We start from the raw sequence: 27,297 nt of genomic DNA on the forward strand, positions 1-27,297 counted from the left end.
TGGAGATTCTTTGCTAATGTTATTAAAATATGTAGGTTGCTCTGAAAGAGCACAATAACACTATTTGATAGAGCAAATTCTCAGCTACAAAACAATTTTCAACACAGTCACCACCATTAGCCAATTTGTATGGATGAGCTGATCAAGATGCTCTTCATTTCATGGCATGACAGCACTGCATGTCCATCCAGAACATGGTAATTGCATGCACATCACCATTGCCACTGCTGAAACACATCACCCACCGCCTCACTGTGCTCACACCCACTGTTTGGTCTCCATAAACATTCAGCAAGCATCAACGAGTGCCAATGGATATTATTTTTTTCCACATAGAGGAATTCAGTGCCACACCTTTGCTTCACCCACACTTCCATGTCAAACGCCATTGTGTCAGACCGCCCCTCTGCTGCCATTTGTCACAAGGCAACAACATGTAACAGAATATTGGTGGGAAGGTTCAACCTCTATTGCCATACCACCAACTTCTGCCTCTGGCATGGTGGGCTAACAGAACAAAATAAGAGGCATTACTTTAAAGGCAGCCCTCATACAAAATGATTGTAGAACAGCACACTTTTGCATCCTTACGAAAAATAGTACTCTAGTTTTCTCTTTTTGTTTTAGTTGTGGCACAACTAAATTACAGCATGACAGCAATGAATTCAGAAGTCAATCCCAGAGCTGGTGGTAGGAATTCATATTTATCATACCTTCCCTGGGAACACTCTCCTGAGTAATAACCACTGGTTTGAGTCTATTTTTGAGACCTGCACTTAAGGTCTAATCCCAGCCTCACCATGATAGGCTGTCTTTGATTGCATGGAATCATAAATTCACGTGGACTGTGTAATCTAGTTTTGCAAGCTGCAAAATCGTTATTGTCTGTTCCTTCCTTCTCTATGTACTTTCTTCTTAATGTTGCAAAATTTTTACATTTGTCTATCCCATGATATAAAATGACATAGCTAACGAGAGCGTTACCAAAAATATCATTTCCTTTTAAAAAAGTTATTTTTACAGAATTAAGTGCATATCATTTTTGAATATGATGTTTTATTTGCAAAAATGTAAATGATCTTTTCACTAAACAGCAAACAAAATGATGTATCTCTGAAAAAATATGATAATGCTTTCTTAAGGATGTGCAGATGGTGCAGTTAGAACATCTGCAGCAATACAGGAACTGAAGAGAATAAGAATTCTTTGAAAGGATGAGTTACTACCTCCAATCTATTTTATTTTGGCTGATTTTTTTTTGTAATGCACTTTACTGAGAAGCTTTCTCTAACCTGAAGTGCTCAAAATTTGGCCACAGTTCAGCGTGTCTATTATACTCAAGAAAAAAGCTTGATCATACAATCTATTAAACATTTTATTCAGTCCACAGTCCATTTTCCATGTCATCAGTTTGTTTTTTATTTATTTGTTTATATCAAACAATGTTTATTTACACCTTCATAAACATAACAGTAACATAATTGAGGATGGTTAGAGAAAGACAGCAAGGATGGTCAGAGACATGGTAGAGCTTCAGGATGACCAATCACTAAGAAAGCTTACATTTTTCAGTTTAGAAAGTAAATAACCTGGGAATATTTTGGAGACCTAGAAGATGCCCTTTCCAGGGAGAGGTACAGTACTGACCAATATTTGTTGTCTTTTAAAGAAGTGAAACAAATGAAACTAGCAGGAAGCAGTTGACAATGGACAAAAGGTAAGGTTGTGCTGTATATTTCCTCATCATAGGATGTTTTATGTGAGAGAAGCATATATAAATACAAGGAAACACTGAACAAAGTAATGAAAAAGAAATCCATTCCAGTCTGCTAACTGCTTAGAAAATGCATCTTGCTTAGAAAAAAGAAACTGTAAATGGCTGGAAGCTGGAAGAATATGTGAGAAAAACATCAAGCAACTTCGACTCATTCCTGTACTCCTCCCTCAACATCCTTTGTCTATTGATTTGATTGACATACATGAACTCTTGGCCTGAACTAGGCTGCGCTTCTGTTCACATCTTTTGGTCCATGTGATGGCAGAAATGATTATATGTGCAAGTGTGAAGGTAAGAAATTAATGAAGCTTAAAAAGCAAATTTTATCAATCTTCCCTACCATTACATATCCTTCCATATGTCTAGAAGTGTGATTACAGTGATTACAGTGATTATATATGAGGTTCTGTGGTTGAAGATCATCAGGAAGATTAAGAACACTTTGTTTTTGCCTAGTTTCTACCTAGGCTGTAAGCTCAGTTTCATATAGTCTAGAATAACACTGCCATCAGTACAAGAGATGTTAAATATATTCTTTTCTTTTCAAAATTTGGCTTCAATTCTCCAAATCAGAGCTACTCAAACTATTACACTATCTAGATTGGATACATACCTTAAAATAGGATGCTTTTTATAATTTTATTTGAAGTTCAGTAATCTAAAACAGTGAATAAACTGTAAAAAGTACTCCTGTTTTGGTTTTTTTTTGTTTGTTTTTGTTTTAATATCTTTATATACTGCTTCTGTGTAATCTGATCTTTTTTTAAAGAACTTATTTTGCATATTTTTTAAAAATTAAATTTGTTCATTATGCAAATGCTGGAAAGACTTCTGGCACTTCTTGTATTGTGGCTAATGAAGTTAGTGAGATCACAGATGCAGGTGCAGGAACTCCAACACCTTGAAAGCCAACACTGACTCTGAGTGAGAGCCTACTTATTCCACGGTACTCACTGAGCTTTTGTTGGTCAATTTTTTGTCTTTGTCATCTTGACAAACCAAACCAGTTTTGACAACAGCCCTGAAATAGAAACAAACAAACAAACAAACAAAACAAAACAACAACAAAAAAAAAAACCACACATTTAATTAGTTTACATAAATTGCTCTGAATCGTTCCCCTCCCATCTGCAGTCAATGTAACTGATTTGAAAGATACTTCCATCCAGTCTTCAAAAGCTTGCTTGTCTATCTTTACTGGCAATACAAATATTAAACTACACAGAATCTTGAAATAGCTTAGCCCAGGTCATTTTGGTCACCAATAATACCATATTTTGATCAAGTAACACATAAAACACATTGTATGTTGTCCACTTACCAGTGAAGAATCATAAAGATTATGACAAAGATCACACCAATGGTCACAATAACTGCAGTAACCACGCAAAAGACCAGAATGCCATTTGCCCTTCTTCTCCTGGATTGTCCTTTTTCCTTTGGCTGTTTTGTTTTCAGGTCTGAAGAAAAGAAATATATAGTCATTATTATGTTCAAATTTTCAAATCTGATGCAAAGAATCAAGCATTTAATATGAACAACAATGAGAAGGAATGGTACTTCATTCTTTCATCTTGAGGTCTTTCATGACCTCCATGCCTTTACAAAGTCAGAATAGTAACATTCTGTGCCTTTTTTGCAAAGGCAGAGCTAACCAAGGTATTTGGAATGGGACTCAGGAGAAGACAGAGAGGGGATCTTATTAGCACTTGTAAATATCTAAAGGGTGGGAGTCAAGTTGGTGGGGCCAGGCTCTTTTCAGTGGTGCTCATCATCAGGACCTGCTATAGCAGAGAGCTGGATTAGTCAATTAGATGATTCTTCTTCTGGAGAAGAGGAGGCTCAGGGGAGACCTTACCGCTCTCTACAACTACCTGGAGGGAGGTTGTGGTGAGATGGGCGTCAGCCTTCTCTCCCATGTAACTAGTGATAGGACCAGAGGGAATGACCTCAAGTTGTGCCTGGGGAGATTCAGGTTGGACATTAGGAAAAGCTTCTTCTTTGGAAGAGTGGTCAGGGACTGGAATGGGCTGCCCAGAGAAGTGATGGAGTCATCATCCCTGGAGGTGTTCAAGAAATGTTTAGATGCCGTACTGAGGAACATGGTTCAGTGGGAAATATTGGTGATAGGTAGAATGTTGGACTGACTGATCTGGGACGTCTTTTCCAACCTTGGTGATCCTATGATTCTATGACCTCTAGAGGTCTCTTCCAACCCCTATGATTCTGTGTTTCTGTGATCTCACTTAAGATAGCTTACTATGCAGATATTTGAGATAGCTTTCCTAAGTTTTGTCTATAGCCTTTGAAGAGGAAGTGGCACTTCCAAGCTACCCTCTGCTGGTTTAGAAATCCAAGACAAGGTGAAATATTTCATAATCCATCAGTAACATAAAACTAACTGTAGAGGGGCCTGGATGAATAGCTCAGATGCAAGTATCTACAGCTGGTTGGAAGAATTCCACTCTTTCCTCTTAAAGTCCAAGGACATCTACTGTTTTAAATGCCAGGTAGAAAGATCAGATAACGGAAAGCCATATTTTGGCGGGAAATAACTACCCAAAACATTGAGAGCACACAATAGGACTGAATTGCACACACACACACAAGTCAATAATCTCAGTGACAGTCATAGCAGGACAGCTGTCAGAATACTACCTATAGCTGTGTAAAACTTCAGGATTACAGTTCCTAAACACTATCAATGAAAAAATTAAAGAGAGGAAAACATATCTATTTTGGTATGTGTTAAGAATGACTGGAAAGGAGTTGTTTTGCGTGGCCCAGAAACAAATATCAAGAAGCAGCTCCATGAAGATGAGAACTGAAAAATGTAGAAAAGATTTCAAATAAAAAATATACTCTGTAGTGTATATAGTTCAGCCTTGAAATATTTCTAAGGAAATTGAGATCCCTCAATTTAGCTTTTAATCTAAGACGAGAGATAACTTTTGCAAGATGATTCTGACAAACAACTCAGGAAAAGTGGAAATTGCTGAAGATGATCAACCAATTGCCTCCATCTATTTTTTGACCCTGGAAATCAAACCTGGTCACCTTGTTCTGAAATTTAATTGAACGTATTAGTTCAGCTACATTCAACCAAATCAAGGAACTATTACACATCTTTTCAAATCTCTCCAGCTTTGATAACAGTAGACAGGCCAACTTCAATTTTTCTTTTATTTTCTCTGATATGAGTTTCTAAAACTATAACGTGATATCTCATTGCTCACTGCTATACAGAATTATTCAAACTGGCATGCAGCAGAATGATTGCAGGAAAACCATTTCTGTTTCTACTGCATTTCTACGTCTGTATAACATCTTCTGTCACTGTCATCACTGTAGTATCTAAACAACTCTTTCCTCACATCATTTGAGTTTCATTCTCCTGCTTCACAGAATCTTTTGGCATTCATAAACCACAGCTCACCTATAGGATTCTCCTGACCTTTCTGCGAGATACAAGGCAGGGAGAATGGTGAACAAGCTGTGAATATCATACACAGTATGTCTAAATACTAGCTTTTCAGATAATGCAGATTTAATTGCTTTCAGACTAATTCACTCCACTGACTGAACTGTCTTTCCAGAAGTACAGACATTAGTGAAAATTATCTTTGATTTTGCAATTTCATTAATGTAATATATTTTTCTCCTTGACAAGATGTGAATTTAGACATCTAAGAATACCTCTTTTTACAGTCTGTAACAGGAACCTGCTAAAGAGAAAAGCAAGCTTTCTGTTATCCACTGCTGATCTACTCAAGTTTTCTTCCTAGGCAGGAAGTTCTTCTGGTAGTCAAGATCTAAAACTGCCCTAGAGACAACCTAATAATACAAAGGGATTTCCTTACAAGTATAACACATTTAAAATGCAAGCAGGAAACAGACAGAAATGCAGCTTCCCAAGAAGCTGTTTTATGATGAGCAAAAATTTTCACATCAGGAGCAGTATTAAGCCCCTGATCATATGTGTCAAGTCCAGGCAACATTCCCAAGTGAGAACTTTGCTGCTGCCAGAATGTGCCTTACAGCTTATAGTAAAGGTTGCAAAGATATATTTACGCAAGTTTTTTTTTTTTAAAAAAAAAAAAAATCCATTTAACTTAGCAAGAGTAGAAAGAACAATTCTTTTTTAAAACACAAAGTTTAGTTCAATGACATTCAGCTTGGAGTCTATAGCTCACTGAAAGTCTGCAGACTACTTTGTTACAAAGAATGATGAAGAAAAGCGCTACTGTATATATTCCACCATTACACTGTAATGAAATTCCTGAAGTTGTAAACACCTTCACTGGAAATTTTCTAGGGTTCTAAAGACCAAAAATTTATAATGTACATGCTAGTCTCAAGCAGATTCATAGAATCATAGAATGGCCTGGGTTGAAAAGGACCACAATGATCATACAGTTCCAACCCCCCTGCTATGTGCAGGGTCACCAACCACCAGACCAGTCTGCCCAGAGCCACATCCAGCCTGGCCTTGAATGCTTCCAGGGATGGGGCAACCACAACCTCCTCGGGCAACCTGTTCCAGCATGTCACAACCCTCTGTGTGAAAAACTTCCTCCTAATATCCAACCTAAACCTCCCCTGCCTCAGTTTACAACCATTCCCCCTTGTCCTATCACTATTCACCCTTGTAAACAGCCTTTCCCCTCCTGTTTATATGCTCCCTTCAAGTACTGGAAGGCCACAATGAGGTCTCCCCAGAGCCTTCTCTTCTCCAAGCTAAACAATCCCAGTTCCCTCAACCTTTCCTCATAGGAGAGGTGCTCCAGCCCTTTGATCATCTTAGTGGTCCTCCTCTGGACTCATTCCAAAAGCTCTGTCTTTCTTGTACTGGGAGCCTCAGGCCTGGACACAGTACTGCAGATGGGGCCTCACAAGAGCTGAGCAGAGGGGGACAATCACCTCCCTCTCCCTGCTGGCCACCCCTTTTTTAATGCAGCCCAGAACACAGTTGGCCTACTGAGCTGCAAGCACACACTGTTGGCTCGTGTCCAACTTCTCGTCCACCAGGACCCCCAAGTCCTTCTCCACAGGGCTGCTCTCAAGGAGATCTTCTCCCAGTTTGTATAAATACCTGGGATTACCCCAACCCAAGTGCAGCACCCTGCACTTGGCCTTGTTGAACCTCATTAGGTTTTCATGGGCCCACTTCTCCAGCCTGTCCAGGTCCCTCTAGATGGCTTTCCTCCCTTCCAATGTATTGACTGCACCGCTCAGCTTGGTGTCATCTGCAAACTTGCTGAGGGTGCGCTCAATGCCATCGTCAATGTCATTGATGAAGATGTTGAAGAGCACCAGTCCCAAGACCAACCCCTGAGGGACACTGCTTGCAACTGGCCTCCACCCTGACACAGAACCATTGATCACAACCCTTTGGCTGTGACCAGCCAGCCAATTCCTGATCCATCAGTCAGACTGTCTCCTGCTACTGCATTTTTCAGAATTTTCCAGCCCATGGAAAGTTTGTGATTCTCAGTATGCCTGCCGGTTACCTACATTTACCATGACTAAAAAAGGAATGTAGTTAAATGAAATGCAAGGGTGCATGAAATGCATGTAAATTGTAGACACAAAAAGTAAATTTCAACTATGAAGATGAATTTCTTTCCAGCAGGTTAGGCTGAGGGGAAAAAAAAGGAAAAGTATAAGCAGAAGTGGGGATGAGTGGCTTGGGAAGAAAATAAGGATGCTGCCTATAACTGCAAGACTGGGATCAGGAAAGCCAAGGTGCAGATGGAATTGGCTTGGGAAAAAAATAAGGATGCTGTCTGGTTTGCAAGGATGGGATCAGGAAAGCCAAGATGCAGATGGGACTGAACTTGGAGAACAATGTAAAAAACAACAAGAAGGGATTCTTAAGATATACTGTGAAGAACAGACATGCAAATGAGGATGTTCCCCCTCTGTTAAATGGAAGGGGAGAGGTGGCCTCCTCAGACATAAAGAGAACTGAGGTTCTCAGTGAGTTCTTTGCCTCATCTTCACGGCCAGTCAGACTTCTCATGGCTCTCATATCCTTGAGCTTCTAAGCAGGGAACAGGGGAGTAAATCTATGATAACGACCTGTGATAATGTTGACTGCACAGCAATGTTCCTTCTATAAACAGATGCTCAAGCAATCGTTCATATGGTCCAGCAGCCAACAGGAGTTCTTTCCACCAGTTTCTGGATCCAGAAAGTATGTATCAGTTTGGCAGAGGGCAATGAGATTCTCTGCCTCTGCACACTGTTCTTTCCCTTAATACAATGGTGATGCACAGGTGGGTCTTTGTTTTGTTTTGTTTTTCATTCCCTTTCAAATTGTCTCTAAGACTTATCCTATGTATTAAAAATGCATTGGTATATGCAAACGTGAGAACAGGATTGCACACACACGCACAGAGGAGATCCATGTTGCTACACTTTAAACTGGGATCACGCATTCCTTTTCTGTGCAAATACAAGGACAACACAGCAATGCCAATAACACACTTGCGCATTATAGAGATGTGAATTCTGCCTTTAAAAGAAGCTTTGGAACTGAAGTCATCAGCAAGAAACAAACTGTAGAGAAGTGGGAGCTGTAAAGGCCTCTGAGACACAAAACACTATTGCTTCCATCTTCTCCACAGAAGGGGCACTATGCACACAGCCCAACTTGCTCTTCCGCCCATGAAAAGCGTGGAGCTGGGGCATAGCTGGGATCTCAGGAGGCTGACACTATTCACAGAGCATGGTGATGAGGATCGTTCCCTGCTCTCACACTCCTCCCTTGCAAAGTCCTCCCTCCTCACAGCACTATTATTAGTAATTTTGAACAAACTGTCTTCCAGTCCCAAAGTCTTCAAAAAACACCCAACAACATAATGGGTGGGAGTGTGAAACAAGACCCTCTACTGTACTTCAGTGTAGTGATTTAGTAAGAAGGACACAGAGAAATGTCAGCTATTAAAAGTTGAGATTTTCCTTGGAGAGATCTCAATAATTTTTGATGATAAAATACTTCTTTGTTATGTTTCTCTTGCTATAAAAGACAAAGAGACATCAGACCGAATAGTTTTGAAACAAAACAAAACAAAACAAAAAAAACCAACAACCCAAAAACAAGAAGATAAATTACTAAAAACCACTCACTCATACAAAAAGGTCATTACCATTGTTCAACAAAAGGTCACTGAGAAGCATAGTGATCAGTGGTAAAGGACACATGGAATTTCTTTGTGCATAGCATTAAAATCAACTCATACAATGTTTTGCCACATGTCACATACAGCCACATTCATGTAAGGCCTTACTAGTCCTTTTGCAGCATGCTCTCCCATCCTCCCACCTCACGTGTGAAAATCTGAACTCAGTGTCACAGCACATATTTTCAAATGTTGTCTTTGATGTCAGGTTCATAGACGGTATTTCCAAATCTGGCCACTGTTTTTCACACAGGTAGAACAATGGAACTGGAAAAAGGATGAGGTCAAAACAAATACATTTGCCCCTTACCGGCTGCCTTGTTGACCACTTCAAGGTTTTCTCCCTAGAAAAGTGTCAAGAAGAAGTGACTCCCACTAAGCAAGCTCAACTCTGGTTCCTTAGCTCCATCCTGCAGTTCTGGCACTATCACAAGGAAATTTATCACTTTGGAATAGCACAGGGAGGGATATAGGTGATGAGAAAGATGAAATACAAACTAAAGTTTGTGCATCTGAGTGACCTCTGATGCCTTTTGGTTGGAGGAAAAAAAAGTCATTTAGAAAGTAATATATAGGACATCAACCTCAGAATGGGAGGGGGTACTCTCTAGCATTAAATGAGGAGGTTGGTGGCCCTGCATGTGGCAGGGGGATTGGAGATTCATGATCCTTGAGGTCCCTTCCAACCCTGGCCATTCTGTGATTCTGTGATTCCGTAATTCTGTGATTCAAGAAAACGAAGCAGAGATTACCTCACAGCCCATGGGAAACCAAACTGGAGGGGATCTCCATGCTGCAGCCTGTGAAGGAACCCATGATGGAGCAGGCAGGGGTTCCCTGAAGGAAATATGATCCCCATAGAGCCCGTACTAAACCAGGTTTATCTTGAGGACTGTGGCCCATGGAGAACTCATGGGAGAAAAGCATTAGGAGAAAAGAGTGGCGAAGAGGAACTCTTATGGACTGACTAGAGCCTCCCATTCCCCATCCACCTGTACTTTTGAGGAGATGGGGTAGAAGAGTTAGGAATGGAAGAGTGAAGTTGAGCCTGGGAAAAAGGAAGCAGGAGGAAAGGTGTCGTAGTTTTTGTCTTTGTTCCTCACCAACCAAACCTATCATAACTGGCAGTACATTAAATGAATTTTCCCCAGGCAGAGTCTGTTTTTCTGTGACGATAACTAGTAAGTGATCTCTCTGTCCTTATCTTGACCCATGAGTTTTCCATTTTATTTTCTTCCCCCTGTTCAGTTGAGAAGGGGGAGTGGGAGAGCAGTTCAGCAGGGTCTGGCAGTCATCCAAGGGCAGCCCATCACACCTGTCCATATTATGGTGATTAGAAATCTTTTGGACTTGTTTTTGATGCTAAAAAAAAAAAAATCCAATTCAGTCCTATATGTGAAAAATGAGATTTCTGTCTTATTTCTGATGGTGACTTCGTGATTCTACCCCTCTTTACATCTCATCTTGGAAAACAGAAAAAGGTGTTCTCTGAACGGTAAGACTGGAGTAGGTAGACAAACCACCTCGCTTAAATTAAGTCTCAAATTCCCCAGCCCTCATTTCAAAAGATCTTTTAATTAGAAACTGGAAAAGACAGCATTGTTATGTGGGAAGAAACACTACCCATTTCCAAGCCTGGAACACAGCAAGCTATGCTCTTAGAGAGCAGAGCATCTCTGCAAAACAGAAGACAACAGCTATGAAAATCTAAAACCAAGCACATGGAATTTTGCCACATGCATTGATGCTGCCAGAATGATCTTTGTAACATCCTCCTGATCATACTGGAAAACTAAATGCAGTATTCTGATCTTACTATATGTGTGACCATCCAAAGACCATTTTGCTCCCCATTGTTAGGGGGTTGCAAAATCCCTCCTGGTGTAAGAAAAGAGCAAGTCAGAGACCATCTCACAAGGCTGAATGTGTACAAGTCTATAAGGACAGATGAGACGTATCACAGGGTCCTGAAAGAACTGGTTAATGTAGTTGCAAAGCTATTCTCCATATTTGAAGAGTCATGGCTGTCAGGCACAGGTGACTAGAAAAAGGGAAATATCACTCCCACTTTCAAGAAAAGGTGAAAGGAAGACTTGGAAAACTACGGGATGGTGAACCTCACCTCTGTGCCTGGGAAGATCATGGAGCAGACCCACCCTGAAGAGATTTTAAGGTACATAGAAGACGAGGAGGTGATCTGAGACAGCCAACACAGCTTTACCAAGGGCAGATTGTGCCTGACCAATCTCATGGTCTTCTATGATGGAGTCATAGCATCACTGAACAAAGAAAGGGCAACTGATGTTGCCTACTTGGACTTGTGCAAGTCCTTTGACACGGTCCCACTCCACATCCTTATCTCTAAATTGGAGAGATATGGATATGAAGGCTGGACTATTTGGTGGATGAAGAATTGCTTGGATGACTGCTGCCAGAGATCTCTATTTCCAGGTGAAGGCCAGTCATGAGTAGAGTCTCCCAGTGGTCTGTCTTGGGACCAGTGCTCTTCAACATCTTTATCAATTACATAGACAGTAGGATGCAGGGTACTCTCAGTAAGTTTGCTGATGACACCAAGCTTATTGGTGCAGTTGACACAATAGATGGAAGGGATGCCATCTAGAGGGATCCAGACAGGCTTGAAAAGTGGGCCCACATGAATCTAATGAGATTCAAGAAGGCCAAGGTCAAGGTGTTGCACTGGGATCAGGGCAATCCCAGATATTGCCGAGAAGAACTTATTGAGTGCAGCACTGCACAGAAGGACTGGAGGGTTTTAGTGTACAAAACATTGGACATGAGCCAGTAGTGTGCTCTTGCAGTCTGGAAGGCCAACACTATCCTGGGCTGCATTAAAAGAGGAGTGGCTAGGAGAGCAAGGGAGGTGATTGTCCCCCTCTGTTCTGTGCTTGTGATGACCCATCTTGAGTACTGTGTCCAAGCAATGGCTCCCAGTACAGGTAGGGTGCAGAGTTGTTGGAGCTGGTCCAGAGGAGGGCCACAGAGATGATGAGAGGGCTGGGGCACCTCTCTTATGAAGAAAGTTTGAGGGAGTTTGGCTTGCAGAAGTTTCTGGGGAGACCTCACTGTGGCCTTCCACTGCTAGAGAGGAGCTCAAAGGCAGGAGTGAGACTGACTTTTTACATGGACAGATAGTAACAGACAAGCGGGAATGGCTTTAAACTAAAGGAGGGGAGGGTTAGGTTAGATGTTCGGAAGAATTTTTTTTACTCAGAGGGTGGTGAGGAACTGACACAAGTTGTCCAGAGAAGCTGTGGATGCTTCATCCCTGGTGGAGGCACACAAGGCCAGGATGGATGGGGCCCTGGGCAGCATGATCCAGTGGCTGGCAACCCTGCCCATAGTGGGAAGGTTGGAACTAGATGATCTTAAAGGTCCCTTCCATCCTAAGCCATTCTATGATTCTGTGCTACAGACAGCAATACCAGATATGCTGAAAGTCTTGGTACTTTCTCAGTCCAGCTTCCGCTGATAAATTGTTCCATGTACCTAATTAAGAGCTAATAATATCTGAAATCCAAGCAATGGCAGTATAAACTAAAGCCCAGAAACTCCTTTGGATAACAAAGCTAAAGGAAGCCAGTCTGGCACTAGGCAGAACAATTAACCTTTTTAACTACTTAATCAATGTTAGAACTGCTCTTCTTCAGATTTCAGTCTACTCATAAATATTTTCTGAGCCAACAGACTCAATCCTTGTAAGAAGTTTTCAACGGGTGTATCTGTTGGGTGGGTTTCATTTGACCACTTTTCACTACAACTCAACCAAAGTTTAAATACAAACACGTAGCCCTATTGATGACTCACCAACTCAAATCAATGGGACTATTTGCATATTTAAGCCAAAAACAGATTATGTGCTCAGCTAATTCAGGTCTCAAAAAGGAAACTTTTTGTACAAAAAGAAATGCAGAAACTAAACACTGCAGAAGTTATTAAAAAAGAAAGAAAGAAAGAAAGAAAGAAAGAAAGAAAGAAAGAAAGAAAGAAAGAAAGAAAGAAAGAAAGAAAGAAAGAAAGAAATAGATGTAACCAAAGATTTGGGTGTTTTGTGACTACCAGATGGATTTAGAAAATAAAATTCTCATTCATGTACAGTGAAAGAAAGAACCTCAAGAGACATACATTTTGCTGAAGGGAAAAAAAAGGAAGATTAGGAGTGGAGGCAAAAAACATCTCTCATGGAGATAAGTCTCACAAATTATTTATTTCTTTCTAGTCTGCCATGATTTTTCAGAAAAAAAAGACCTGAACCTATATTATTTTGGGGGGAAAAAATGCACAGGGAACTTTCACCCTTTCTCTGATTAAAAAAGCTGGAGTTTTCACATGGCTACTCCCATGATTTGAAAAAATCAGCACACTGTTACCTTTCCTTATGGAGTCAGCAAAAATCTAGCTAGCAGAGCAGGAGAGAAAGATGTTATGGGGAACTGCCATATGAAATATTCTTTTCAAAGTTAAACCTCCCTAAATCTATTGTGCATAAGCAAATTCCAGATGGCAGCTGAAAGAAAAATCTCAAAAGGTTGTTTTACAGCTTCAGTACTGAAGTGGAAAGGAGACTTAACTGCAGAACTGTCTGATGTGCTGCTGGTTCTATGTAGCTCAAAGAGATGAAAAGAAGTCTGTGTTAACCAACCTGGGTGCGGTAACAAATGAGTAGGTAACAGGAGAATCTCCTTATTTTAGCTTGAATTTTTACAAAGGCAAAGAAAATATTTCTTCCACAAGGAACCCCTTTGTACCCATCCTGTCATTTTCTTTTTTATGTCTCTTTCATTGGCCTGTATTTCATGACAATCATTACCACACACAAGCCCCTGCCTATATATTACCGGTGACATGCAATCCCATGAAAATCAAATGCCACACAACAAACACAAGGCCATAACACTGGAAGACTGTAAACATCTTTACGAGCTTACCAGTTGTTGCTTTCACTGCGTATTTTACAGAGGCAATTATACTTCCATTTTCTTGAGTTTCACACAGGTAAGTAACTGAACGCGTAGCTCTGCGTACTACCACAACAGCTGAATCGTTGGGAAGAATGCTTGCTGGCTGTCCATATATAAAAGAAAAAAAAAAAAGGTTTGTCTCTTTTTAAGTTCATCTGCAAAGCAGAGTTACATCATGTCAGATTCACAGAAAAGTGCTTGGTTTCTTCCAACAGTTTTCAACCAATCAGAGGAAATCCCTTCCATCTCTTCAGCACCTCCTATGAGAACAACTGGGAAGTGCAATGTGATTGTGACCTGATAAGATGCATTCACTCATCAATCACAATGCTCAGCTTCTCTAAAGTAAGAAGGAAGAAACTCTAAAATTATTGTCCCCCCTACAAAAAGAGGAAGTTGAAGTTGCATAAAAGTGCAAGGCCATATAAACTAACTTGCTCGTAACAAATCAGAGCTTATTTGCATTGTAACAGCAAAGGAAATAATCAGCACAGATGCTTTAACATTTGCATGGAGCATGCAATAAACACATCTTTTACGCAGTTTTTCTGCGCAAAGTGCAGTTCAATTACTCACCTTGTCTGGAATTAAGATCTTCCAAATATATTTAAATCGATTTTCAGGAGAGATATAAATACAAGTCATCATCACGCTTGTAGAGTTCTCAGAAATTGGTCTTCCCCCTACAGGAGGGATTTTTAATAGGTACATCATCAACTATATGAAACATCTCTGTATGGATCATAAAGCTCATCATTCTTCAAACCACAGAATGTTACTTGGAAATTATCCTTTCCTTTAAAATTACTTCAAATATTTTTTTGCTTAGTGCAATATCTGGAACTAAGCACATAGAAGAAAAATGGTGTTTTACAGGGGCTTGAAACCAAATGTACATTAGTACAAAAATGAGATCGTAAATGCTACCAGATTGTTGAACAGGGTAACTGGAGGGTGGAATATAATAATTGCATTCCACTTCCACGACACTCAACAAATACGAATGCTTCACTTGAATTCACTTATTTGCTTTAGATTACTACATCACAGTGTTCCACTCACATCCACAGTCCACTGGTCCACGGCATTCCTTCACACCAACAATACATTTTGCTTCATCCCCAGGGCATCCACTTGTTAACAGAATTTCTTGAATGCCAATCCCTTTCAGGAAAAAAAGAAAAAAAAAATATTATACTCTATACTTCCTCATTTTCTCCATATTCTGTTCTTGCTTTTTTCTTTATTCTAGATGTTAATATGATGTATCTAGCAAACACTAGGCAAAACAGATCTTCTCAGAGTGCCTGCTAAAGCTATCCTGTGTTGGTATCTAAGATTTCAAAGCAACATTTACATCTGTCAGACTCTGCACCACAGGGAGCCAGATCCTTACAATCATCATTTTCCTGTGTGTCAGAAGAATTCAATATTAATTCAAAACTGTTCTTTCAGAAAAAGTATTTGAAATGAAGCTACTAATATGTATGTTCTGCAAAACAGTTAATTCACTTTAAGAATCAAAGCATTCTATCTCCTGGCCTTTAAATGCTCAAATCAGATGGCACAGAGAATACCATGCAGGGTGCCAACTCAGCCTGCCTCCAGTTTTGCTGGAGTGTCTTCAGTTCCCACCGAGGTCAGCAGAAATTGAAGGCACTAAACCCTCCTGGGACTGGGACTGAGGAGCCTTTAGGGTAACTACAGCAAGTGATACAGGAATACTACCACTGCCTCCAGAATGAAGCTTCTAGGTGCTCAAAAGCTGGTGGTCAGCAACACAGGGCTTCCTATGAGAAGCTGGTAAATACAAATGTAGAACACCAGGATTCCAATTGCAACATGGTGATTCCCACTGAAGGCAAAAAATGGGAGCTAAGCTATCACAAATGTGTAAAGCAAAGGAAAATTCCTACACAGCGTTCAAGTAAGCAAAATATGTTCACTCTCTTCATCAGGGTTTCAATGAGAACATCCTCATTTTAACAATTATGAAGAAATTCAAAACAAGTGCTCTAATTGTTTTTGCCAAACTGTGTGTACACAGTTCACTGGAATGACATAGCTTGTGGGGGAGGCAGGAATAGTATGTTGAAGCCCAGTAAACAGAAAAAGGTTTTGCCATTTTTCCAGAAGCATTTTGTTTACTAACAGGCATGGAAAGAGGAGAGTTACCCCCGCCTTGCAGTATAATAATACATGGGGAATTGGTTTGAAGATTGCGCGTATGATGCATATGCCTTCCTTAAATGTATATTATATAAACCGATGGCTTTCAGAGATGTCATGCTACTTGTGAAACAGTACTTCAAGTGACAGAGGGAGACAACACCACTTACTGAAAATGACACAAAAAGAGGATCATTCTCCGCTCCAGAGAATGTCTCATCTCATGGATGCGGAGACAGAGGTGTAAATGGCAGTGAACTGACACTTTTATTAAAGGCATTCCTCTTTTTTCAGGGCCATGTAGGTTTTTTTAGCTAACAAAAATAAGATAGGAAACCTATGAAAATCCAAAAGGATGGCTCGATAAAAGCTGGGCTAAATGTAATCACATTCATCAGAGAAAAATCTCACCATGTCTTATCTATTGCAATATTAAAATTGAGGAAGTATATCACACTCAAAGGGCTGATAAAAAAAAAAAGCTCTTTTAATGAGATCTGCAAGTTCTCTTAGTACTCCTCTGCTGCTTCTTTCTGGACAGCTTTCTTTTTTCACTCCCATGTTTCCCTTCCTCACCCCTTTTTAGCAACTGTCAATGCTGATGAAATTAATCTACTGAGAGGCTCTAAAGAATGAAGGCTTAACTTCACCAAGTCATCCAAGTTACCTAAGAGAAAACTGGCTTGGATGCGGTAAAAATAAATTACCCTAATGAAATTTACCTTGGAAAATCGTAAATTAATAGACTGGGGGAGGCAGGATGGATGACCCACAGAGAACTGAATTAGCAATAGAAAAACAGAGGCTGAGAGAAATCTAGAGGTAGTTGCCAAAAGAATTGGACCATAGAGAGACTGATAAAGACTTGAGGCAGATATGATATAATTAATATATGCATTAATTGTGCTTTAATGCCTCTGTAAACATGGACTATGAATAGAGAGAACTAGGGATCTGAGCCATAGCATTACTTGAAAAAAAAAATAAGAAAGTGGAGTCTGTTTAGAAACCAATAAATATACAGGGCTAGATAGATGAATATAAGGAATAAGAAAGAACTGGAAGTAGACAAAGAGCTTTACAGTTTTACTGGAAGAAATAATACAGTATCTTCCAGCCTTTCAACAGACAAACATGCAAGGAATTGAACAGCCCAGGCTAGAATGAAGGCTACAAACATGATTTGAAGAGCAGTCACAAGATGATGATCTTCTGTTGTTGCTTTTAGAGCTTTAGTTTCTTGATTCTTTAGTGAAATTATATACTTTCTAACTTTAGAAGGGTTAAACATTAACTTCAAGGGACCAAAAAAACTTACTGAAATTCTCTGAAGATAAGCAATATTTGAGTGGTCTTCTAGAGGCATGGGAAATAAAGAGCAGCTTCTTGTACCCTAAACATGTGTGCTCCAAAGCAAGTGAGATTACCAAGAGTACACACATGGTATGGGCATACCAAATACATAACCAGCTTTGAAATTAAGAAGAAAAGGAAATATTAAAGTATGTAGAGGCAAAAATGATATATTCTAAAACCATAAAATCCTAATATCCAAAGTAGTTATCCTGAGGTAACCAAGGCAGTTATATCACTGAAAATATGAAAAAGTGACTGGAGAAATATAAAAGTACACTCCAGAGAACATCAAAATGATGGAGGCAAAAATTCTTCTTTCTTTTTTCTGTGGTCTCACGAGAAGCAAAATTTGTTCAGAAAAAAAAAAAAAAATTAACAGCATTTCTGATTCAAGCCTGCTTCCTAAGCAGTATAATTACCACCTCACAGCAGTTTCTATCACCACCCTAAACACAGAGATGTCTTCCTAAGGCTCAACTCATTTTTCCTCTCTCCCTTCCTACTCCAGAATGATACCTCTTCTCTCCATTGCACAATTTATAAATTGTATAAATGTGGAATACAGAACAGGCTACTGCAGGCAAGCAATTTTTTGGCAATATTGTATGTGGGAAGACATCTGTGAGAAGCATCAGAAGATCTTTCATCTTCTGAACATCTCACAGATGTTCACAAATAGCGAAAATTGTTACTTTGGGGAAAGCAGCTCATGTGCCAATAAACGTAGGGAACTGGTTTAAAATAGGAGCTTGCAGGCTGTGAATTTAATAAAACAACAGATCTGACCTAAACTTCTAATGACAATCAGCCTGATTGTTTTTGTTAATTATAGTTATTGGCAATTGAAATCAATGAGAGGTGAATGAGGGCATGCAAATTACAACTGCTAAATTGCTACAGTTAGCACTTTTTTTCCCCCCAAAAGCAAATGACAATATGTTTTATTCATCTGCTTTGCTACTTACCACATGTAACTGTGCATTCTCCAAATTCTTGTTCTGTGGTCTCAAGGGCATTCAGACCTGAACACAAAGCCTGAAGTTACATCTCCAATACAATGGAGGGGTGGAAACACCCCAATAACAGCAAACTCATGCCTTTATTACTTTTTATTTGAAATGAGAATTTTGCCAACATTTCTGCACCAGAAAAAACAAGACATTTATGAAATTCAGTTCATAAAATCTAGTGTGAATAGCATTCATATTTAAACCTTAAGATGATTTGTTAAGAGGGAAAAATGTATTTTTCTTATGAAACAATTTATCTTAAATTAGCCTACTGAATGCTCAGGAAAATGCAGTGTCTAGATTCTATGCAAATTATAGGTCCTCCCTGAAAAGAGTTAAGAAAAATTTTCATTAAATTGCGTTCAGTCAACTCATTTCCTTGTTGTTCTTTTGTCTTTTTGTTTTTTGGTTGTTGTTGGTTTGTGGGGTTTTTTGTTTTTTGTTTTTTGTTTTTTTGGCTAACATAAGCCTTCCCACATGATTTTTTCCCCATCACTCTTCAAGGTCAGTTTTAGACAGCTAGCTCAAAGATGAGTCAACCAGGTACAGCGATTTAATTAGGTACTGGGCAATTTAATCACAGTGATTGGGTTCCTTCCATTTTTCATGGTGCTTTAAGGTTACAGAATGGGTTTCACAGAACGTACAGAAGCAAAAGGTTCTTGTCTCCATCTGGAATTGAAATCTGGATTATGTATTTTATTCCTAATAGCACACAATCTGAATGTTTGTATATAAGGACATTAAGATACAGTAATTGTTCCATCAAGAAACTAACTTAGCGATGCACCTTTGGAAATTAGTCATTAAATAAGCAATAGGTCTTTCTAGTTCTTCCAAATGCAGAGAGAACAGACAAGTCACTATGACTGTTTTTACAAGTCCACATTGCCAGTCCAGCCTACTCAGATTATTTTTTTCTGATAACAAATACTAATGTAAATTTGCTTTCACTGTCTCTCAGTTTTTTTATATTCAAGATTTATGTTTACCAAGTGTTATTCCTGTGTACCAGTGCAAGTTTATATATCACTTCTTGCTTTTAAATCTTTGGATAACATTTACATTTTCCACACACTGACTAAAACTTAAATTTCTCAGGTTGAAAGGAACAGTTTCATTTCTCTTGCAGTCAGTGGTATACAAATATATTTATTCCTCCACTGCAAAGGATTTACAGTATAGCAACATGCTGAATTCTCCACAATGATAAAATGATACTGGACTCTTTTTTTCCTAACATTACAAATGAGCCATCAAAATCTTATTCTTCTGTTATCTCTAACTGTCTCTATGGCTTTGACATTTATTTCAGCATATAAACTGTGCTCATCAGAACAGTCTTCTAGCTTACGCACAACAATCCTGAAACAATAACTTAACTACTCAGTTGCATGCTAAAGTAAGACTCCAACCTTAGTCAAAGCATAAGATAATATAAATATATAAGACTTAAAATCATATAAAAATGGAGACAACCTGTAAAACAGCTTGGGTATCCTCAAACATTATATCTAATGAGCTTTAAAAAATAATCACTTCTTTAGAAGACAGTTGCCATCTCAGACACCCTATCATTCTTCTCTTAGCTAATGGGACAGTAGCCATGGCAGGGGGTTGTATCTGAAAACAGAAGCTGTCATTTGCCATCTAGACACAAAGTGGGGGAAAAAAAAAAAATCTTTTAAGCAAGCAGAGACAGTAAACTTCAGGTATTACTATTAGAAGGCCGAGGGACTTTGCTGCCAATGAAAGCAAATGTCTTCTGATTATAGAGGAAGATACCAACCACAGTGTCATTTTGGAACGCTTCTGGCTCCAGGAGCACTAAAACATACAGCCATTACTCTTCTGCCAGAGAATGAGAGTGATGAACTGATGGACAATAGCTCTAAATAAAAAAAGATGCCATATTGTCCAAGTAAAAACACTCCCAGTAAACCTCTGCACATATCTAAGCATTAAAAGCTCGCTGGTTCTAAATTAACAAGCCAGTCAGGAATCACCGGTACTGATTTCTGATTCAATTTCTGATTGCATGGAATCTAAAAAACAACAGAAAGAAACATTAAGGGAAACAGGATCAGAGTTGCTGATCATTTTCAGGATTAGACGGTACTTTTTATCTGAATATTTTGAACCTTCCATACCAGTGCTACAATGCAAAGTTTGTGCATCTTCCTTTTCATGTAAAATGAGCCAGAACTTTAAGAGAGCTCCCCATAAGAAACCACCCATCTTTCCACTTCTATGTCTGTTTCCAGTTGCATCAAGTTCAGATAAAAATATAGCGTCAGCTCCGCACAGAGAATTATGGATATAGCTGCCATTAGCATTAATAGGAGTTATATATGTAAATCCCACACATGCTGAGATAAGAACGTGCTGAGGAACCGCATTTGCATTCCTGTCAGGGGGCTGCAATTAGCACCAGCACCGCAAAGGCAGCCTGTATTCCTCTCTGCATTTGGAAGCCTTGTAAAACCTATGTAGAACAGAAATCTTTGCCGTTAGACACCATTTTAATTACAAGCTGCATCACAGAATACAAGCAGGGTACTCTGATAAACGCTCCCACAGCCCAGGGAAGCGGGCAACACCGGGTCGTGGCAGCGAGCCCCAGGAGAAGCAGCCCGCCGGGCCTGCTGCCCTCGCCGAGCGTCGAGGCCCGCCGCTTATGGGCTCAGAGCGCGGCGAGCAGCACCGCCCGCGCCACAGCCACAAGGTGCAGCGGAGGGCACGCAGCCCCGCCGGCCCCGCCTCACCCGGCTCCGCCGGCTCCGCCCGCTCGCTCTCGTCCCCGGAGCCCTGCGGCTCCGCATCCAGCAGGGCCGTGAGCAGCGGCGGGAGGAGGAGAAGGAGAAGAGCGCGGCCACTCGCCCGCACTGCCATGGCCGCCCGCTCGCAGCCTCCTGAGGCGTCACAAGGAGCCGCGCCCGGCAGCCCTGCCCTGCTCTGCCTGGCTCTTGGGAGCCGCCCGGGGCCGTCAGCTGCGGGGAGTTGGTGCTGCTTGTCGCCTCTTGGCTCACCTGTCAGTCCTGACAGAAAAACTGCACGAGCTCAAGCCCATGTTTCCTAATAAAATGGTCGGCCGACTTAATAGCACTCCATCGGGAGTGGCCCTGAAATAACGTTCTTCTCCCAGGTCCAGAAAACAAACAAATGAGCAAACAAACAAAAGAGCACAACTATTTGGGTTTGAACCTCTGTGGCTGGCTTCTGTCACTTAAAATGCCATCTTAGGTTCTTCACGGTGCCTTTCAGCCCCAGTGTACCAGAGCCCTGTGCAGGAGGTCTGGATGGAGCCAAAAAAAGCAGCCATGTGCCGAGGAGAGGGTGGTGATGAAAGCCTGTGCTGGGTGTGCAGAACAGCGGGATGTGCACAAGGCGTGCTGGCAAGTGATGCTCCCACCTTGTGCATAGAGCCTGTGTTGTGGTCTCTGGTGTTCCGAAAACCTGAGCTATTGCGGAGTGCCCCCTCAACTTGGACAACTTCCAGCAAGATTTCCCAGCAAAACAAAATGCAATCAGTAGGGATGCTTGCAAGTGCAGGGCTGGGCCTGGATGGTGTGAAACCCACTTTTGTAGGAGCTGGAAAGGAGCAAAGGCTTCACTGCACTTCAGATTGTCTGTGTGTTTTACCCCTCTGACTTAGCCTTTCCTTAGTCATGTCTTCCCATAGAACATGTGGAAGAAAATTCCTGTAACCAACCAATCTGTTTTCCATAAGGGTAGAAGGGAAAGGTTATTGCTTTTATGAAGTACTTGGTATGCCCTTAGATACTGCACCATTGAATGCAGAGGAAGTTGGAGAAGTATGAAAATGCTGGCTGATGGGAAATGAACCATTGCTCATTCAATAAACTTCATGAAGCTGTCAGTCTCAATGTTGTTAAAATAATAGTAATAATAATAGTTCCTTTTCTATATCTTCAGGACCCAAAGTCATCTAGAACTGGAAAACAAAGTCAATACTGAATAAAAAGAACTATGTCTAGGAAAGGGAAAATGACTGAGTGAATAAGTTCAAGTGTGCATCCAATTCTAGTTTTTCTTTCAGTGAGACATTTTCAACACGCTTTTGTAGGTATATCTATATGTACATTATATATATCTGTGCATACACACTGATGTATGCATATCTTGTGGCACTGTAGCTGCTTGTGATGGGATGAAGGAAAAAGCTACCATAAAGGAAAGAGGAATAATTTCAGGGCCAGCAGGGATACATGCTTCTCTGGAAGAAATAAATCTTTGTTATCTCTGCAGAATAATCAGCAGAATTTTCAGCAGAGACATAATAAACACCCAGATGACATTTTGTATACTTTGTGTATTAATACAAATGTCTTTTCCATTCCTTCACATACTTGGTCTTAGTCTCAGTCTCTTTCTAAAGCTTGTCTTCTGCCCAGGTTCTCCCTCTTGCTTTATAACTCTTTGTATTATTCTGTTCTGAAAAATAAAGGGATAACATTAGCAACAGCAATGGGCAAGATGCACTTGGCTTCTGCTGTGCAGTGTCTCTGGAGCAGCATTGAGCTCCGAGTGGGCAGAGCTGTTACACCTACTTGCATTGCTCTCACAGCTGGCTGTGCCACTGGCTGCCCAGAGAGAAGTTTGGAAAACAAACAGCTTGGAAAGAGCTTGCAGCTGCTTGTTCTTCTCCCCAGCCTCAGGACAGCCATAAAGTGTTGCTGCAGTGGGAGTGTATATTTGGAAGCTTTCTTCCAGGCTGCTCCTTTTCTCTCCTAGTTTGACACCATCTCCCACACAACCATTTTCCTCAGCCATTTACAGGAAGAACAGTCTTCCTGGACTTGTAGGCAGTGTCACTCCCATCCCCAGAGTTAGGGACAGCAGGCAGAGTCACAGTCCTCCTTTATGTTACCCATATGTAAAGCAGAGAATGACATATGCAGCTAGGAGCCACAGACAACTTCTTAAGTGTCACAAACACCTGGAATATGATTAGCTCGCAATTCTGCCTTCAGGCTATATGGGATTTGGACTTTCAATTTAGCCATATGATATGAAATGGTTTCTTGCTGGCTTTATTACTCTAGTTGCTAATTAATAGACCGAATAATGCCATTACCACAACACCAGCAGATTTGTACTTTAGCATGAACTGATTCGCAATAAGAATGTGGCAAAATTAGATGCTCATTAGTTTTTTGAGTTAATAACTGTACTTGTGAAAGGTTCAAGTGGCATCCAACCACATGGCATGAACAGCACAGTGGGCCAGAACACTCTTATCTCCTTTATTCACAATGAGAACTCAGCTTGTTAACATTGTAAGGAAGATGTTTGATACTCTTAGAAAACAGGAGTTCCGTGCAGTGCTGTTTTCTGTGTCAGGACTCTTTTACTCAGTGCAGTTGCTTTATTCTCTGTGCATGGGCCAATAAATAATTCTGTAGGTCATATCTCACTGAAAGCTTCTGCAGCAGGAGCTCATGCCCAAAGGTCAGCACTTCTGTAGTGGTCCGGGGGAGGTAGGCAACAGCTCTGAAAAACACCCCCTCTTCTTTTTTTCCTGTGCACAGATAATGGCATACTTCTTCCACTGGGTAAGAATTGTTGCCATAGTAATGTTTCCAGCACTCCTTTGGATCAATAGCAGAACAGAGGGTTTTTCAGGTATTGCTGTTGTTTGCAAGCCTGAAGCCTTACCCTTTATATATTTCTATTCCTTTCTATAAAATAAGTTTGTTCAAACATCTTTCAGGATTGTACATTTATGCAAAGAAGGCAATGAAAACATGGTGTACAGATATTTGAGGTCAGAATCAAATTTTGAATGGCATATGCAGTTCTGACTAGAGAGAAGAGTTGTTTTTGCTTAATCAAAGCCCTGAACTTAGGCCTTGTAGTCCTATTAACACCTCACCAAATGCAGGAATTAAATTAAGCTGCAGAACTGTTGCATTTTTTACAGGGTCCAGATCTAGTTCTATTCACAATTCAGTGGCATTTTTTCAGTTGATTTAAAGTTCATTACTCAGTTCGTGAGCACTCTCTGTAGAGACCTAGCAATACCATAGCACAGATAAAAATGATTAGAAGCTATGAATTCTAGTATGGGAAAGAAATGGGAGCTTTGCATAAGTTAAAAATGGAATCTACAAAAGTATGGATTTAGACACAATACTGGTGCTTTCAGCAAACATCTTCAACATATATAGTATCAGAAGACCTGCCCACCTGCTGTCTGGCTATACATATGCCAAATGACTGTCTACATGGTGAATAGAGGCTACATTCCCCTGTCATATCCCAGCAGTTTGGGCACATCTCAACACTAGCAGTGAGCTAGATGAGATGATTACTGGAAACACTCCCATTCCCAGTGAATAGGTTGCTACAGTCATGATGTTTAAAGGTTATAAGAGTCACTGTGCATGGGTCAAGCCAGTTGGGCCCTGTACTGGAAAATGACTGCAAGCACAGTTATTATACAAAGACGCACATTGGTGAAAGGAGAAGCATTGCCATGTCTAAATGTTTTTGTGAATGTGGCATGAAGAGCTGGAGACAAACTTTTCATAAGAAGAAAGTGTTCTTGCCCTATTGGTATATAGGCAATTAAGAAGAACATAATTTGCTAGCAATATATTTTGCATCTCTTTAAGAAAAACATCTCAAACTCCGCTTAGATTTCTCCATGGAATAGTGATTCTTTTTCTTCAGTATTTTGTATCTAAACTTTACTATTCACCAGCTTATTATGCATTTTTACATGCGTAGATTCCTTTAAAAAGAGCATTACTTACCTACAGATGCTACACAAGGCTTCTTCAGGTATTAGTTATTCATTTCTAATTAGAATGGGAACATGCTATCTTCTGCAATTATGCAGTACATTTTTTAAATAGCGGCTAATATTTCATTGCCTGCTGAAAACATCTCCAAATCACAAATACAAGTGGCTTCTGCGGGAACAGTGGCAATCAGCACCATAGACACAACTCAGAGAGATTCATTAGAGTTCCCCAACGTTTTCTAGGCTGCTGTCTGCATATATCACAACGGAGCAGAAAAACTAGATACTGCTTCTCCTATTTCTCTTATGTGGCATTTCTCAGGAGATATGGTATTCTGTATCTACTTATTCTCACCTGTTTTTTCCTGCAAACAAAACTGGAGTAACCTTCCTTTATCTTCTACAACTCTTTCCTCACTGGCAGCAAGGCCCTCTTGCCTACATCTAAACATTTAGCCTTCCAGAAGTGAACACAAAGAAGCAGGAGTAGGAGAGGAGCAGAAGATGCAGCCTAAGATACACCTAGGCTGCTGGATACTGGCTAACACTCTGAAGTCCTGTGGCTTATATGCAATTCTTTGCTTCGGTAGTGTCAAGAGAAGAAAGACAAGGGAATTGAACTGAGATTTCTGCTTGTGCATGGCAGCCTGCTGAATTCTGTTAATCACACGGAATAGATGCAGAACAAAATGTTAAATTTCCTGATGATGTGATTCTGTTCATATTATTTAGGAGGTATACCTGCCTTCCTGACACTCAGCCTTTTCAACAATACCTGTTAAAGATTTTGTGCCAGAAATATCAGAGAACTCACATGTATTCATGGACTTTCTAACGTAGTCCCATTCATCATCCTAATACTGTGAGCAGACTTTAATGAGAAAGGTTAGAGGCATGGGAACTCCATGTGAAGCGAAGGGAGATTGAAAACAGAGAACGACTGCTAAAATGACCTACAACATCTGTACTGACCAGAGGCCACAGTTTGGTCCCACTGTTTTGCCCCTTTTGGTCAGAGTGATTGTTCAAATGTTAAGTGGGGACTAGGTGCAAGTCCAATTAGTTGGAAGCCTATTCATGTGCAGGACAGGAGATGTTTTCTTCATAGCACTGAGAGAATCAGGATCCAAGCCCTGAGCACTGGCAGTACTAAAATGGTTGCAGTTTTGTTTGTGACTTGCTCTCAACACCAGTGAAAATAAAGTCTGCATTGTAAAAGAGTCTTTTTAGGTAAATGGGTAAATTCATGGGCTGTTACGTCGGGACCAAAGAGACGTGACCTTAAAACAAAACAGCCACAAGCATGCTCCTAACCTGTTAGCTACATCTTTCTGTTCCAAATCTAGCTGCTACCTTAGACCATGTCACAAAGCTAATTGCTGCAGTGAGGCCTTACTTTCTGTCTGTTACCAAAATCAGCTGCTGTTTGTTCCTTAAGGGAATGCCCCCAAGACTACCCCTGGCACTTGAGCCTTTCTGTTCTCTCATCCAGAATCCACCCGCCTTCACATGGTGTTCCTTGGCATCCTTGCTAGCACAGAGCTTGCAATAGCTGTAGCTTTGCTCGTCTCTGCACACGACTGTTTATAAGCCAAGACACAAATGCCCTTCCACCTGGCCAGAGGCAGATTGCAAGGCTCTGCTAAATAGATGCCAGAGTTCCTGCACTGTCCTGCTATCCTGTTCTTCAGGCAGCTCATCACATTCAGGAATCATGCTGTTTTCATCTGCTGTCCCCTGCAGTTTGGCAGAAGCATCCTCTGAAGAGACCTAGTAAGAGCTAATGCTTATTAACTCCTCCTCAGATATCCATGGGTCTGGATGCACTGAGATACCATGGTAATGAGAGCAGTAACAGCATCTAGACAGACAGACAGACAGTAGTCCTACAGCTAGGGGGAAAATTCTGCCAGCACATATTTCATCAAATCAGCTGTTATATATTCTGAACAAAGGAACATGTGAGTAGATGGCCCATGTGTACAGAGAACTTGGCGACTGTGCTGTGACAGAGTTTTTATAGGACATTATAGAGCCTCTGGCAAACATG

At 40.5% G+C, this 27,297-nt stretch overlaps 1 protein-coding gene across 2 annotated transcripts; it reads right to left on the reverse strand.

Annotated features, from left to right (window-relative positions):
- Positions 1-1,339: 1,339 nt before the first annotated feature.
- Positions 1,340-21,410, reverse strand: SPACA1 (sperm acrosome associated 1). 2 transcript variants are annotated; one of them, XM_090136028.1, is made up of 7 exons: positions 19,126-19,903; positions 18,434-18,490; positions 15,006-15,107; positions 14,520-14,626; positions 13,911-14,046; positions 3,099-3,237; positions 1,340-2,798 (listed from the first exon to the last, which is right to left on the reverse strand). In XM_090136028.1, exons 1-7 carry the CDS (start codon positions 19,148-19,150, stop codon positions 2,714-2,716), a joined length of 651 nt encoding a protein of 216 aa, XP_089992154.1. In that variant the 5' UTR covers positions 19,151-19,903; the 3' UTR covers positions 1,340-2,713. The 2 variants fall into 2 exon arrangements, with proteins under 2 accessions (XP_089992154.1, XP_031466935.2); XM_031611075.2 differs by lacking the exon at positions 19,126-19,903 and adding an exon at positions 21,244-21,410 and having other exon boundaries at positions 1,343-2,798.
- Positions 21,411-27,297: the final 5,887 nt, after the last annotated feature.

Source organism: Phasianus colchicus, chromosome 2, assembly GCF_987193195.1.
Source record: "Phasianus colchicus chromosome 2, bPhaCol1.hap1.1, whole genome shotgun sequence".
Taxonomy (NCBI): domain Eukaryota; kingdom Metazoa; phylum Chordata; class Aves; order Galliformes; family Phasianidae; genus Phasianus; species Phasianus colchicus.

Excerpts from the sequence above, each read along its gene's own strand:
- SPACA1 (XM_031611075.2), bottom strand. The coding sequence starts at position 21,370 with ATGGCAGTGCGGGCGAGTGGCCGCGCTCTTCTCCTTCTCCTCCTCCCG. Across the intron at positions 18,491-21,243 it reads GGCGGAGCCGGCGGAGCCGG|GTCTGAATGCCCTTGAGACC; the intron begins GTGAGGCGGGGC and ends CTTTGTGTTCAG. Across the intron at positions 14,627-15,005 it reads TGGACCAGTGGACTGTGGAT|GGGGAAGACCAATTTCTGAG; the intron begins GTGAGTGGAACA and ends TCCCTCCTGTAG.